Source organism: Pituophis catenifer, unplaced genomic scaffold (assembly GCF_029215685.1).
Source record: "Pituophis catenifer annectens isolate HBS135680 unplaced genomic scaffold, rPitCat1.0.hap2 SCAF_7, whole genome shotgun sequence".
NCBI lineage: Eukaryota > Metazoa > Chordata > Lepidosauria > Squamata > Colubridae > Pituophis > Pituophis catenifer.
In genome coordinates this window covers 59,642,547-59,658,882 of record NW_027256887.1, presented here as the reverse complement: position 1 = coordinate 59,658,882, position 16,336 = coordinate 59,642,547, and the positions used below count along the sequence as shown (strand labels likewise).

Here is a 16,336-nt window from a genome sequence, read left to right as displayed (position 1 = left end):
CGATGGCAATTTAGCTAGTTTATCAGTGGCTGAGGAGACAAATGTAGGTTTACTAGACTCTCCAAAATCTGAGTAACAAATGAAATTATCAAAAAGAATTAAAGCTTAAAAATGAGTGAAGATGGAGAATAAAATTTATGTCTTCCATGATGACTCAGAATAGTCTGAATATTAGGAAGTGATGAAACACTCAAATGTCCCCTGTTCAACTTTATCCCATGTTTTTCTTCTTTTGTTTGCAGGGGGACTTTGCTGCTGCTTCATCAAATTTACAGATCTGTCTTTCTGCTCTGGGCCGAGCGTTGCCTACTTCTCGTTTTGACTTGATCTGTAGCCTTTCCTGGAACATTATTCGTTACAGTCTCCAAAAATTGGGATTAGTACGTTGGCTGCTAAAGAAGACATCACAGCGGAGACGAGCAACAGAGACACCTCTTGGCTTTGAAGATGAAGCCAAGACTAGTGCGCGAGATGCAGCACTAGTGTATCATAAACTTCATCAACTCCATATTACAGGTAGATGAAAAAAAATTAACTTAGTGGTTTAAAAGGTAACGATTCCCTCAGGTTAAGCTTGATTCCTGATGGCTGCCTACTTCATGTAGTTTTTTTGTTTGTTTTTTTAATGCAAAATAAAAGTTTACTTTTTAATGAATTTTGTATCTTAGAATCTCCAGAGTGCTCCTTATTTTTGATAATGCAAGATTTTGCATAACAGGGTATTGTGCAATACTGCGATGTGTGAATAGTACTAAGTTTCAGTAGCTAAAAGAGCTTTTTCAGATGAAACCATGCAGTGCATCACTTGTACAAGGTGATTCACAACAGGATACAAATAATATTTTTTAAATTTCTGGTGCAGGTAAACTTCCGTCCAGTTCAGCTTACTCAGGATTGCACATGGCGTTGTGTGCTGTAAACCTGGCAGAATGTGCAGAGGAGAAGATTTCACCAAGTACCCTGGCAGAGATTCATCTAACTGCTGCAGTTGGCCTGAAGACTCGCTATGGTGGCAAACTGGGCTTCCTGGCGGTACGTGGATTGTTTTGAGCCACTTAGCAGTATAGATAGTCTTCACTTAACAGTAATTGGGACCAGAATTTCCACTGCTAAATAATGTAGTTGTAAAGTGTGATGTCACAGTACTGCATCATTTAGTGAAGGCAATCTCATTAGTCTCCATTTTTGTTGTTAAGTGAGGGACTCCCATGACTGACATGGGAAGAGGCAGGAATCTAGAAGTGCTTACTTGTGCTATTAAAACTACATCCCAGGCAAATGGATGGGTGGGCATTAAGAAGTACATGCATGTGTGTGGATGCCATGTGTGGGCCCTATGGAGTATGGGCAGGCATGTGTGCGCGGATGCTATGAAGGTTGTGTGCTATGGGAAGGCGCTACAGAGTATGGGCATAAATTCAAGTGGCTCCCAAGTGAGGACTACCTGTATTAGGTTAAATACTGTGGCTTATTTAAATTATTTTTCTGGATTTGCATCTAAAATAAATGAAAGTGACTTCTGTGTTGGTACATTAAAAATTTTATCCATAGATTGCTAACTTTCAGTCAAATATTGCATGTTTTCTTCTCAGAGTTATTTCTTAAGTCAAGCTCAAAGCTTGTGTACTTCTGAGCATAATGACATTCCTGACTCCTTACGCTGGTTGTGCCATCCTTTGGGGCAGAAATTTTTTGTGGAACGGAGCTGGACAGTGAAAGCTGCTGCTAAGGATAGTCTGTACTCCACTCAGAGGAACCCAGGTGAAGATCAGTAGCTAGAGAAGATATTTTCTTTAAGCCTGTTATCAGTATAGTGGACAATACTTATGTGTATGCATTTTCTTTCTTCTAGCTTTATACATGCTTTGGTTTAAAAACTGTTAAATGTTAATATGTGAAAGCAATCAAGAGGACAGTTTTCCATAAACTGGCATTCTTTCTGCAATACAGTTTTCTATCTAAAAACAAAAAAAGAAAGGCTTACACTCCTGAAGTATTCATTGTTGAACTTGTGAATAAAATAATAAGCTGATTGTTTTGCCTTCGCATATATAGCTGATCCCATTGCACAGGTACACCAGGCATTCTGTGAGAACCTACTGGAGAGAGCTGTTGAATCCATTGTGAAACCTCAGATTCCCAAAGGGGCTACAAGCCATGATGATGAAGCACCTTGGTGAGCCATATTTATGTCCTAGTGGCAGTTTTCTTGGAAATATTGAAGGATTCTCCTTGACTGTTCTAATAAAACCTATAGTTCAACATTGGAGGCAGAATGGCAATATATATTTCAGCTGCCCAATTTTAAGCAATATGATACAGGACACACCTATTTGAGTACTGCTTTTCTCATAATACATCACTTAGATTGTATCCATCCACAGTACTATTTGGATATACGACATAGTACAGTTTCTCTAAACAGTTTATCCAAATTGCAAAAAATGGATTAGCATAAAAAGTATATAAAGTAGCCTGTACCATGGTAGTAAGAAGTTTTTTTTATCATTTTGCTATCATTCTCATCCATTGACCAAATTATTTGGGATTGAAGCCCAACATTATTTAATTTTACCATCTTGCCTACGCTTATCATTGAAATGTTCATGGCAAGATTCATCATTATCTCTGTTGGGAGAAAGCCATACAAAAAATTATCACAATGCTGCAAGAATGAGATTACCATGGTGAACATTGTTTGCCTTTCTGAATGCGGGTGTGAATGTGATACCTTTGTGCAGAGAATCATCCTTAAAAAGTGTGTTAAAATACAACTTTAGTTTGTTACAATTCATTGTAAAAATATGATACATTGTCCTAACTACTAAAAGTCTGACTTTGTACTTGCAGTGAATTCGCTAATGCTTTGGAATACTTGACATTACTAAGTTCTTTTGTGGATTCTTTGGGAAGTGAGATACCACCTTTCTCTGGAAATTCGGTGCTGAAGTCTGCTCTAGGTATGTGTGAAAGATACAGGACTTGTTCAGTGGTTTTCTGTCTTCGTCTTTCTTTTCTCTCCCATCCTAAATATATCTGCACTTATTCAGTGTTCAGTTGTTATTTTTCTTGTGTTAAATCTTTTATAATCAATTTTGCTTTTTTATCCACTGTTCAATTTCAAGATTTATCACTATATATCACTAATAATACATTGCCTTCCTTCAGTGTAGTTAACAACTAAACACAAAACAAGAAAAAGGTAGAAGGAAGGAAAGAAAGCAAATTCAGCATTATAATAATAAGTTAATACTGTAATTAACATTTAAAAACAAAGCCTAAGTCTTAGCTGATGGAGTAACCTACTTCATTATTTCACCCATGCTGCTAGGTGATAATTGATAGACTAGCTTGATGGAAATGATATTTTTGCAGAGATGTCGGTAACTCTGCTTTTATCTCAATTTCCATTATTATTATTTCATCACATATTCAACCAGATATTCAGACTGAAATTGGCATTTTTATCCACTTACTGAGTTCTTCCCATAGACTTGGATAAGCAGTTGTGGATGTTTGAATTATTATTAAATTTGTCGCCCATCTCACAATTCAAGGTGGCTCGGAGTGCTCTTTCCATGTAGTTTACATTTATATTATATAATCTCTCTCCATATACATGCAGCTAAAAACAGTTCAACTGTATATTAACAATCAGAATACATTTGATTAAATGTATTTGATTAATTATGTATTTGGCCAATACTGAAATATTGGTAGATTACATGTTTTTTCAGTCTTAATAACTCTTTCTAATGCTAAAAAAAAACAACTGCAGTCTTATTGAATCAAATTCAAGAAATAAAATGGCCTGGCCAATCCCCCTTTTTCTGCTTTTATTTATAAATGCCTCTATTTATTATGATTATCACTATTCATGCTAAGTCACCTTAACACAGGGAAATGTTTAGTGATTCAGTAAATCACATACTTTTTCTCTAATAAAGCATAACAATCAGTATAGTCTTCCCTGCTATGATCTGAAGATGAATGCTATGACAATCTGTTTTCTAAATTTTTCTGGAACATTCTATAAAAAAATAGTATTCTCCAGTGCGCTGCTTGCCAGAGACTGAGTTGCTAGAACTTTCTTGGCCACGCCTCCTCTGCTCGGCTGAACTCCAGTTTTTTGACTCAGTCCAACTGAGAGAGATGTGGAAAAGTTTGCTCCAGCAATTCAATCAGCAGCTTGGATTTTCCAACACAGAAGGAGAGGGGAACAATATTAGCTGGTTTCAGGCTTTTATCCCCCATTGAAACCTGCACACTGCGGAGGGGAGGTGCTGGTCCCCCCCCGGCACGTCTGGTACAACCGTCACCGCCCAGAACACTTGACACAGTTTCTTGATAAACACCAAAAAGAGCCATCTGGTCCCCACTACCCACCTTCTTCATCTGGGCGCGGTGATAGATTCCACCTCATGCGAGGTGTTCCTTTTTCTGGATCGACAGGAAAGCATCAGACACCTAGTGACCAAAATCCGGTCTCTGAGATTCCCTTGGATCTTCTCTCCCAACTTCTAGGGAAAATGGTCTCTTGTATAGCGATAGTGCCTTGGGCGCAGCTGCACGCCAGGCCACTCCAATGGTTTCTGTTGCCTCATCAGAGGGCCGGAAACAGGAACTCAAAGACCAAAGTAAGACTCCTGGTGAAGGTTCTTCGCTCCCTTCACAGGTGGATCTTCCTGGCCATAGGAAAGGGGAGTACATTCAAAGAACCCCAACGCATCACCTTAACTTCGGATGCGAGCCTTTTCGGCTGGGGGGCCCACCTTCAATCCCAGGTGGTCTAGGGATGATGGCTTCCGACAGACCTTGTGAACAACATAAATTGGTTAGAGCTTTGGGCAGTACATCTGGCCCTATGCCACTTCCAGGAAGAAGTGACGGGACACCATGTTCTCGTCTTGACAAACAACATGGCCACCAAAGCTCACATAAATTGAGAAGGGGGCACTTGTTCCAAGTCCCTTATGATGGCATCAGAGAAGCTGGGGCTCTGGGTGGAGCAGCGACTCCTCTCCATCAGAGCAGAACATATATCGGGAGCAAGCAATGTGCAGGCGGATTGGTTGAGCAGGACAACTATCGACCAATTGGAGTGGCGCCTGCATCCGGATCTCTTTAATGAAATATCCCAGAGATTCAGCCACCTGATAGTAGACTTGTTCTACTAACTGAATGCCCAGTTGCCGAGATTCTTCTCTAGATTCCCGACACCAGGGGCGGAAGGAGTCAATGCCCTCCGCAGTCCCTGGCCTCAGGGTCTGCTTTACGCCTTTCCATCGATTCCCCTCATTCCAAGGGTCATCAGGAGGCTGTTAGAGGAGAGGGCAGAGATCATTCTTCTCGCCCCACATTGGCCCAGACGCCCCTGGTACGGCGATCTGCTAAGTCTCTCCATCTCCCGTCCCTGGAGAATTCCCCAGGACAGGATCCATCTCAGCCAGGGGATCATGGTACATCCGGAACCCCAGGGCTCCAGTTGACCGCTTGGCACTTGAGAGGTACATCCTGAAGAGAGACAAGCTATCTGAGAAAGTCATTCAGACCATCCAGGCGTCTAGACGCCTCTCAACAAATAGAATTTACAATGCAACTTGGACAGCATTCTGCAGATGGTATGGCAAAGGACAAATTGATCCCTTAGTGGCATCAGTTCCGGAGATACTGGATTTCCTTCAACACGGATTGGACAGAGGACTGTCTCCCAATATGCTTTGGGGACAGGTGGCAGCCTTATCCACAGTTTTATCCTGTGAGAATAGGCAATCCCTCACGCACCATCCCACAATTCGCTGGTTGAAAGCCTGTATTGCGAAGGCTTATGAACTAAAAGCGAGACCCGTTCCTAGACGAATCACGGCTCATTCCACTTGGAGTGCAGCTACTACAGCCACATGGGCCAAGGAAGCTCCGATCGAGGATGTTTGCAGAGCGGCAACCTGGTCATCCCCATCACCATTTATCCGTCATTACAAACGACATGTTTGCCACGGCTGAAGTATGGAGAGTACTTCAGTGAGTTTATTCCACCGTGGAGGCCTGGGACCAGCTGGTCTCCTGTCCTTAGTTCCTTAAGCTTGGGTATATCCCTATGCCTGGATTCTCCAAGCAGCGCACTGGAGAAAGGATGTTGGTCTTACCTGACACGTCTCTTCTCCGTGCACTGTGGGAGAATCCAACCTCGCCCTGCCAACTGTCCTGGTCCAGGGGTCCGGGGTGAAATTCATCATCACCAAGACCACGTGCACTTCACAGCCATGCCTTTGTCAAAAAACTGGAGCTCAGCCGAGCAGAGGAGGTGTGGCCAAGAAAGTTCTAGCAACTCAGTCTCTGGCAATAGGATTGAAGATAACCCAATGCTTGGATTCTCCTGCGGTGCACTGAGAAGAGACGTGTCAGGTAAGACCAACGTCCTATTCAACCAAGAGCTCGATGTGTCTTGTTAATTATAGTTAGTAACTTTAAGAGCAAAACATTTATATAAGATAAATAAAGAAGATATTTGATCTAGGAGCAGGTACTGATTTGTGTTCTTGCCTTGATTACTTGCAGGTCTGTTTTGACTTGGCCAGATGTTTGTTTTCACTCTTACTAATGGTCCAAACATCCTATATGTGAGAAACAGCAATAGGTGTTTGGCTCTTAGCTCTGCAGGCCAAGGTTTAAGATTATGTCTTGATCACACAAAAAGAGGAACAGATTTTTAAGTCTGTTACCTTTGGTGTAAAACACTTTGTCAGTTATAAATAGGGTAGATTTTCTTGGACTACTTCTCACAACCCCTCCATTTATTCCAGTGATCAGATAGTAAGCCTATTATAAAGAAGACTTCACTGAGAAATGGCAAAAATAAGATGCTTTATGTTTCCAGTAAGATCTGGACAATCCTAGTCAGTATCTGGAAATTATCTTTTATAGCAATTTCTCATATGAACAAATGGTGTCACATTATTCAGATTACCGGAATATTGTTCAAGTCTTGAATGGGGTAATTCAAAGGTTTTGCTTTCCAAGTTTATGCATCTTTTGTTTTGTGGTCCTGGTATCATTTGATTGATTAAATGGCTCAGGATATTTAACTGAGACTAAATATTGTTTTTTAAAATACAAAATCAGCTTTCGAATAGAATGGTGAAATGATTATGTGTTTGTTTGTTTGTTTGTTTGTTTGTTCAACTTGTATGTCGCCTTTCTCCGAAGACTCAAGGCGGCTTACAATGCATTTAAAAGCCATATATAAAAACATTAAAAATTAAAACATTAAAAACAATTAAAACCCATTCACATCATTCATGGCCGGATCTTGCCAGATTGCAGCAGCGAGATCAACGGCCCCAGGCCTGCCGGAAAAGCCAGGTCTTCACCGCTTTTTGGAAGGCCAATAGGGTGGGGATGGTCCGGATCTCAAGAGATAACTGGTTCCAGAGAGCTGGGGCAGCCACAGAGAAGGCCCTCCCCCCGGGCCTGCCAGCCGGCATTGTTTAGCTGACAGGACCCGGAGGAGACCAACTCTCTGGGATCTTACCGGTCGCTGGGAGCTATGCGGTAGAAGGCGGTAGAAGGTTTATACTTTTCTTATTTCAGTTTGTCTTCCTCCGCAAAGTGTCTTTAGTATAATTTCAGAGATAACTTTGAAATCTTGAAAGTTACTTTGAGGTAAAATGGGCAGCCTACACATTTTATAAATCAATCAATCAATCAATCAATCAATAACTTTTTGATCCCTCATAAATCCCCACAAGCTTTCTTAGAAAATAAGATTGGTTGCTGCTTATGCTTTGTTTGGAAATGTACTCATCTGCCTAGAAAATGAAAGTAAGCAGGGGTAATAGGTAGCATTTTGTGAGGCAGATAACTTTGCCAGTAATCAATGAATGGAGAAACCCCTCAGTAGCTCTTTTGCTTCAACATCCACAGTATGACCTCAGAATTATAAATATGTCCACAAGATTGAAAATGGAATGTAGAACAACAGAATGAAGAAATAAAGCTACATTTTCCCCTGTTATCTCTTGGCTCTATTTTTGTACCCTGGACTGAATTCACGTTTTGAAAGGCTGCAATAATTTTTTGGAGAAAGAGATATAAGGCCCTTAACAATCTTTCATTTTTTTGTAGGTCCTGATATAGTCTGCAGATGGTGGTCATCAACAATCACAATGATAATCAGCTGGCTCAAGGGTGATGATACAGCTGTGAAATCTCAGTTTATCAATGTGGAACGAATTCCTAAATGCTTGGAGATGATGGAGTGTGTGGTCTTTTATATTATTTGTACAATTGTGTATCTGAAATCTAAAAGGGACATAATAAAATAGAAAAGTTTCCTAATCTTTAACTTTGATCTCCCATAAACATATCACAAATCTCTCTTGGGTACCATGAAACTAAATTATAACTTGTTTTTTTTTTTTAAATAGTTTTTAAATTAACTTTTCAGAATTGGGTATCCCAAGTTTGCCTAGAAGTAGTGGATGCAAAATATTAGTCTAGAAATCTACTATACTAGTTTGTACATCATTATCTAGTGATAATTCATTTATAGGGCTCATTTTAGCACTTTTATGGGGAGAATATATACCAAAGCAGTTATATAGCAAAGTATCTGGAAATACATTTTTAAAAAAGGGCTGCTTGAAGCCATGAAAGTCAGCTTGGTAACCTTGGACCAGTTTCTTCTCTCAGTCCAACTCATCTCAGGGTTGTTGTTGTGTAGAATATAGGAGGAGGTAGGTATGTTGGATATTTTCCCCACCTTGTATTATTTGTAAAAATAATGAAGGCGGAATACAAACAAATCTACTGTTCATAAAACTTAAAAGACATTAATCATCTTCCTTGCTCTGTCTCTCCTCCCCCTTCTATGCCTCTAGGAATGCCCTTGTACGAGCTATCTTCCATGTATGCAAAGCCATGAATGTCTTGTTGTCTAGCAAGGCAGATGGGCAGCACAGTTCATTTAGTCATTGTGAAAGAGCTAGCACTCATCTCTGGAATAGTCTCAACGTGAGAAGTGGGGTCTCAAGCACAAGTCTTAACAATGTAAGTCGTGCATACTCACTTGAACTAAGGTAACAAACCGTTTTCTTAATGTATATGGGTTTTGTTAAATGTCTTTGAGACTGAAAGTCTAGTTTCTTCTTACCCACCCATGAAAAAATGAAGAGTCTTCTTCCTTCTTTTGTCTTCCTCCAGTGCAGCAAATACAGCTGCATTGTACCTATTTCCAAAGGAAAGGCAGTCGGGATAACATCTGATCACAGTTCATTAGCTCTGCCCAAATAACAGGACAAGTGCTTGCTTGACCCATTCCTTTTTCTCTTGAATTGTACATCCTAAATGAATTATTTTCACCAAAGGATAAGGATACTGATTTCCATAGCTAAGAACGATTCTCTATTTTTGCATCATGAAATTGGCTTTCTTCCTATCTTTATATTTAATACTAAGTGCACTTTGAGTTTCGTAAGCATGGAGGTTTGTTAAACTCAGATTCTTTGTTTATACCTGTTGGGTGGCAACTGTAGTGCATTGTAGTTGCATTGCATGTTCTGGAAATACTCATGCAATGTTTCTGCAGTGCAGTTCAGAGGCCTGCCTGATCTCTGCACTACAAGTCAAGTCTCCTGAGCCTTGGTTTTCAAAGTTTTTGTTGGTATGGGAAGAAATTCTTAGGAACTTTATATAAAGTGGATCAAGAGCAGAGGTGGGTTTCACATATTTTTATCACCGATTAGCTGGCGTGCACCTTCCGTGCATGCGCTTTACTCATAAGTGTGCCTTCTGCACATGCGCCAGCCACGAAAACGTGGCTAAATAGGACAGCATAGCGCTGGGTCGGGTGGGCAGGCCTACCCGTGATCTCCGCTACCAGTTCGCCTGAACCGGTCCAAACTGGCTGAATACCACCACAGATCAAGAGGCCAAAGTAACAGGTAACAGTAACAGAGTTGGAAGGGACCTTGGAGGTCATTAGTCCAACCCCCTGCTCACGGACCATTTAATCTAGCCCTCCATCCAAAGGTAGGAAGGAGTATTTAATTCACCAACCCTCTTGCAGGGTTGGTGAATTAAATATGAGTGAAATATGGATTACTGTATCCCCAAAAAGAGACCAAGTGCAAGAAATAACATGTAGAGTCAATACTGTAGATTGAAAGGGCTCAGGAAAGCAACCCAAAGAATACCAGGCAAAGAAAAGGTAAACATATAACTGTTGTACTGTATTTAACACTTTGCTTATGGCTTGTATTTTGAAAGAAGAAATTAATCAAATTGTATGCTTCTTATAAAGCTTTATTTTACCATCAGATAATGTGCAACAATTTAGTTCTGTGAACACTGATGCCATTTTTATTTTGATCCAACATTATATTGCTTTCTGTTTCTGGGGAATTCTTGGGTCAAGTGCACATTCTTTAGGATAAGTTTTCAATATATGCACAAATAAATCAATTTTTCAGTTGTCTCTTGTTAATGCAATTCAAGATGAACACAATGTGGTTTCACTATATTCTAATTTCACAAAGCAACAGGAAACAAAAATTTGTTAACAAATGATTAAGCAATGATATATGTATTATAAAGAAGTTTAATATTTGGTGGCAATGTCTTTGAGATATCTTCTTAGATGTAAGATGGATTAGATTTTTTTAATAATACAATTGAAGATACTGGTTTTCTGTCTTTAAATCTGAGCTTAAATCTTTTTTGACTGGGGAATGGGGTGCTCCTTTGATTGGGGATTTGGAATTTAAGGACTGGCCTTGGTGAAAGGCCTCTTCGATTTTTATGTTGCATATTGCTTAATTTTATTTGATTTAAGTAGTTATATACTGTTAATGGGTTTTATAGGGTCTATTTTATCTATTATTTTTGTAAATAGGGTTATCTAATTCCTTTAGAGTTGTCTAGGTTTTTAATGTGGCTGTTTATTTTTTTATATTCTAATCTAACATACTTTTGAATTCCTGTTTATTGTTTAGTTTTTATAATAAATATATTTTTACTGTAATGCAACAGTATATAGTAATGATAATGGCTATTAAAAACTGCATTTTGGTAACTAGAACATGGCTTTTGGGATTCCTGGGCCATATGTACTTGTTCAAAACTGACTGTGACCATCAGAAATTTTCAAGCAGAGTTAACTGCAGTCCTCATCCCCCACCATTATTGTTCTTTGAATACTTTTGTATTCTTGTTGCTGAATGAGACTCTGTCTCTTTAGATGATCCAGCTGCTAGCTTGCGATCTACTGTTGTCTCTCCGTACCACTCTGTGGCAGAAACAGACAAATGCTAGTCTAGCTTTGGGAGACACGCACCATGCTTCTGCTTCTGAGCTGACTGGCTTCCAGCGTGATCTTGGCAGCCTGCGAAAACTAGCAAATAGCTTCAGGCTCGCTTACCGAAAGGTAAGAATCTGTGATATTGGAAACCCTCTGTGGACTTTTTGCTAAAAATGGATGATAAGGAACTGGTAATTTCTGGATTTATCTATTAAAAAGAACTGTATATGGGGAAGAGGGAACTGTTATATAATCTTGAAAGGGGGAAATAATATTAAGTAGATTGGAAACCGCTTCTTCTAGTCTTTTTTTTCTTGTCTTTGTATTGTGTTAAACACTTTTTTCCTTTTTCTTTCTTATTTTTCTTTGTATTTGTCTTTTAACTTGGGAAAAAATTCAGATAGATTGGCAGGCAGGCAGGCAGACAAACGTGTTTGTGTAAGAATCTGTGAATGGTATTGAGAGAACTTCAGGGTGAGAAAATGTTGGCTTTCTTCATATTTGCATATTTGTTTTCTTCTGAGTGCCTGCATGGTATTGTAAGCCAGAAGAACAAATTGCTCTGCCAGAATCTGTTTTACATAAATATTTTAACATTGTTTGCAGTATTTATTATCACATATTTTCTTCTGGATATACTTCTACTATTGTAAGCTTTGCTCATGATACTTAGGTGTGCACAAAATGATGAGGATTAGGATGCTTTGTGAAAGTTAAAACATTTCACTTTATTTTACATCCTTAAAACAATTCTATAATTATAATTGTGTGTGTGTGTCTGTGTGCGCACATGCTTTGTTCCACCCCATAAGGCTTATTTTTGTGATATAGTTGTGATATGAACTGAGAATTTCCTAGCTTTCTACTCTTTCTACATTGGTTTAAACCAGAAAGCGGCTAAGAGGATAAAGAGGCCATTAAAATACTCTTAAGAAAGGAAGATAGTGGTTTTAAAAGTTTGCTGTAGGGCTCACCATTTATTTCCCCTCACTCCCCAAGGGAATAAATTGCAACCCAGATTCTTCTGTCTTCTCAGCATGAGCTTTTAGAGGCCAGCTAAGTCAGCCTTGCACCTGTATCAGGCCATCTGCCAAGGGAGAGTTGGACAATACATTGGCTGTGCAATTTTAATGGCCACTAGATGTCAGCAGAGATATACAGAACATAAAGACTTTGCCACCATTTTGTGTTTGTCCAGATTTTTGCAGCTCTGCTATGGTAATTCTGCGGGAGAGAGTATAGAAACAGAACAGACAAAATATACAGAGAGTAGGTGAATCTTCCAAGAGGATGAAGGTGGATAAAAGACAAACTTTAAAATCTATAAAATGTCCTTCACAGTTTTGGACATCTGGCCAACATCTAAGAAATGATAGTTTGAAGTCTGCCTGCTAAAGTCATCTCCATGGCATTTCAGTTTTTTTCTAATTTTCTAGGTTTTTCTTCATGAGGCCACTGTCCGCTTGATGGCAGGAGCCAGCCCCACACGTACTCATCAGCTGCTTGAGCATAGTCTCAGACGTCGGACCCCACAGAGTACCAAGCAAGGTCAGTAGGTTCTTGTGCTATTCTCTTTCTTACCTGCTAAACAGAAGGAGATATAATGGGATGAACTGCTCATAAGATTTAGAGAAGTGGCAACTGATAATGGGAAATATATCTTCCTTCGTAGATTTTAGGAATTCACATATTTAAACATACTAGAACAATAACAACAAATATTAATGTTTCTGTGAGTTATGCCTAATTGTAAAAGTGCTTATTAAAAGGACAAGGCTGCTACATTTGGAAAGTTGGCTGATCTCAGTTTGGTCTTAATTTCTAGTTGACCTATGCTTTTTTTTTGAGAGATGTATAAGAGGCACCTAATGCTTGAAGCCTGAATTATTCTTGGATGTATAATATATAATATAGAATACTGTTTTTGTATTTTTACACTCAGAACCACGGATGGATGAATGGATGGATAGATAGAAGCATATATAGCTTTGTTTTGTGATGTGTTTTTTTTTTGTTCTGTGCCCAAAGAAATATCTCTGTTCTCAAGTATTCCATTATACCACAAAAGAAGAGCTCCAATATTAGTTTCATGCAGTAGTATTTTTAGCTGGGTGAGATGCTATAATTTGACTTTTAAAATATTATCCTTTTTACCAATTTTGACATTAAAAACAAGGGACTTATGCCAAGTACCATTGTTTTTAGTAACTACAATATTCAGCCTACATTGAGTTTTGTTTCAACAAATGGAACACTTGAGCATTCAGAGTTTTGTTATCAGAATTCAACAAAACTGGAATATTCTAGCAGAAAATTTGAGGTGGAGCCAGTGTATTTATTATTTCAGTAACTTCTACAATACATTTATTGCTTAAAAACATTAATTACATATTCATTACTAAGATTTTTATTGTTAGTTTTTTCTTTTCATATTTAGGTGAGTTGGATGTTCTTCCTGGACAAAGAGAACGAGCTACAGCAATTCTATTAGCCTGCCGCTACCTCCCGCTGTCTTTTCTGTCATCTCCGGGCCAGCGTGCTGTCCTGCTGGCAGAAGCAGCTCGAACACTGGAGAAGGTTGGCGACATGCGTTCCTGCAATGACTGTCAGCAGATGATTGTGAAACTAAGTGGTGGCACAGCTATTGCTGCTTCCTAACTCTAGAGGAATAGTTTCATCAGACATTGAATGAATTCTTGTCCCATTCTCTTCCTTTTTCTTAAAAACCCTTCCAGATTTGTGCAAGTTTCATTATACTAATAGGAGACAGTGACTTGGTGTATAGCAAGTGGCGAATTATTTGCCTCCAAGCAAAAAGATTGTTCATGCTGGTGCTAGAAAGTTCTTTTTTCCCCTGGCAGAGACTGATATCTTGGACTGGTTAACTAGGATGTCTTTGAAAGAGGAATTTGCTTTTCCTTTTTACAAAACAATCTCTTTTGAAAACATCTTTGGGGGAAGGAGTTAGTAAAAAACAAAAAAATTGTTACAAAGTCTCATTTGATGGCATTTGCAATGGTTCTTGGTCCAGTAATATATAGATTCAAAGAAGATAGGATTGTGTTTAACTTCTTTTCTCCTCAGTATATGTTTGTCCTACTTACTGATACCTTCCTATAAAATAGAAGCTTTAGGAGGTCAGGCCAGTTCTGTAGAGAAGTGCATTATGGTTTTTATGCTATTTGGGTTACAGTTATTTATATTTTATAACTTTGCAAACTATAAAAATACCAGTTTCTTTTTGTCTCATATTCTTCATCTCATTCTGTATCTCTTCTTTCTGTAGTCTTTCGTAAACTGATGATGATCAGAATGATAGAAACTGTAATTTCAATCAATCAATTAATCAATTTTTATTCAGTCATAGACCAGCAAATAAAACAAGAAAAATTGCAATTAATTAGGATAAAAAGAAAAAAAAATCTTAAGGATTAGGAAAACAAACCTGATGTACTGTTCAAACTATAAAACAGTACTTAACTGTAAAGAAGTAAAATCAGATTGATGTGATAATAGTAAAACAAGTTAAAACAAATCAGAACAATCCAGAAGCTTAATAAAGAATAGACATAATAATTCCTGGTGAACATTTCGTAGAGGAGACAATACAAAATAACTTGTTCCATATTTCAGTTGTTCCTTCACAGCATGGACAAATCTATGTTTGAAGAGGATTTTTTAAGTGTCTCCCTTCAGTAACAACTATTGGAAGGACAGTGAATCTGGCCAAGGATAAAGCCCTTCTAAATTTTGGAATTATGTGACTAAGGTATATCACTGGTTGAAGAAGATATGAGAAACATCTAACATCTAAATCAGCAGGTTGTAGAAAACTGGTCTATAGCATCATTGTAAGGCCAGGAATTGAATCTTCCTTTTATATATTCTTCCTTATAGGGAAAACAAGGAAAAATAAAAACAACTAAAAGCATTAATTAAAAAATGGTTAAGTAAACATTAACATCTTTTCCAGCATTGTTTTACTGAAGGAAATCCCACCTTCAATCACTTTGGAAAGAGATTTTGAGCAAGATGAAATGTGGACAAGGATGAAATGATCCTCCTCAAGACATTGATTTAGATGCCTGCTTGTTATAAACAAAGAGGTAGCTAAGCTAGCCATACTTTTAGATCATATGGATAATCATCTAGTTTGACCCTCAAAAAATACAGATTCCCCCCCCCCCCGAAGCTGTTTATATCCACGTAAGATTTACCACCTAGTGATAAATATTAGTTCCATATTCACCAACTGGTAGTAAGATAGCTATACTACCAACTGAAGTGACACTTACGTTCTTTCCCACAATTTTTGGGAGCATTGTAACGTATATGTATAGAATGGATGAAGTATTTTAGTGTTAAAGGAAACAAAGTACAGCTCAACGTTCTCTGGTAGAATCACACAAATTTTATATTATATGGAACTCTAAGGTCCGCAAACCATGTTTTTCTCCTTCTTTGCTTATTTTTTTTTTTTTTAGTCTTTCATTGCATTGATCTAAATTTCAATAGAAGCTCCTATTTAATGGCACATACAGAAGAGCAATTTGGAAATTCACCAACTTTAATTATTATTCCTTGAAATAATGAGATTGGTGATCCTTGGCTGCATAGGTAGGATTCTCAATAATTAAAAGTCTTTTAAACTTCTCAATAATGACAGGTCTTTTAAACTTTCTATTCCGATGCCCCCAAATGTGAAGCTGTGGTGGTAAAGAAATTTTAAATATTGCTATTTCATAGTTAGAGTTCAAATACATCTCGATAAGAGATGCAAATCATGCTGATGATACAGTTTTAATGCTCCATAGTTAACCAGAAACAGATTCCACACGAAGGCCTTGACATCTTGAAGGTCTGTTCTCAGTCAACCTGCATTTATTGAAATGTTAAATTTTAATGCAATTTTCCTGTTTCTCCCTAACATATGTGAGTGGATGTGTTTGGTTTGTATATCCTGCCCCATTCTGGTACATGGTGAAATTTAATATTTGACCATGCTATTTGAAAAAAGTTTTGGTATTGCTGGTTTCCTTG

At 38.3% G+C, this 16,336-nt stretch overlaps 1 protein-coding gene across 2 annotated transcripts in view; it reads left to right on the top strand.

The window, feature by feature from the left end:
* The window catches only part of SREBF2 (sterol regulatory element binding transcription factor 2), a 38,589-nt gene extending 23,927 nt beyond the window's left edge, over positions 1–14,662 (top strand). For both annotated transcript variants that reach the window (XM_070947992.1, XM_070947993.1), the window contains exons 10-19: positions 243–516; positions 863–1,032; positions 1,593–1,761; positions 2,056–2,176; positions 2,851–2,960; positions 8,125–8,257; positions 8,880–9,048; positions 11,237–11,422; positions 12,733–12,844; positions 13,734–14,662. In XM_070947992.1, coding sequence (XP_070804093.1) covers positions 243–516; positions 863–1,032; positions 1,593–1,761; positions 2,056–2,176; positions 2,851–2,960; positions 8,125–8,257; positions 8,880–9,048; positions 11,237–11,422; positions 12,733–12,844; positions 13,734–13,954 — 1,665 coding nt within the window. In that variant the 3' untranslated portion in view covers positions 13,955–14,662. The remainder of the gene's footprint in view (positions 1–242; positions 517–862; positions 1,033–1,592; positions 1,762–2,055; positions 2,177–2,850; positions 2,961–8,124; positions 8,258–8,879; positions 9,049–11,236; positions 11,423–12,732; positions 12,845–13,733) is intronic.
* Positions 14,663–16,336: the final 1,674 nt, after the last annotated feature.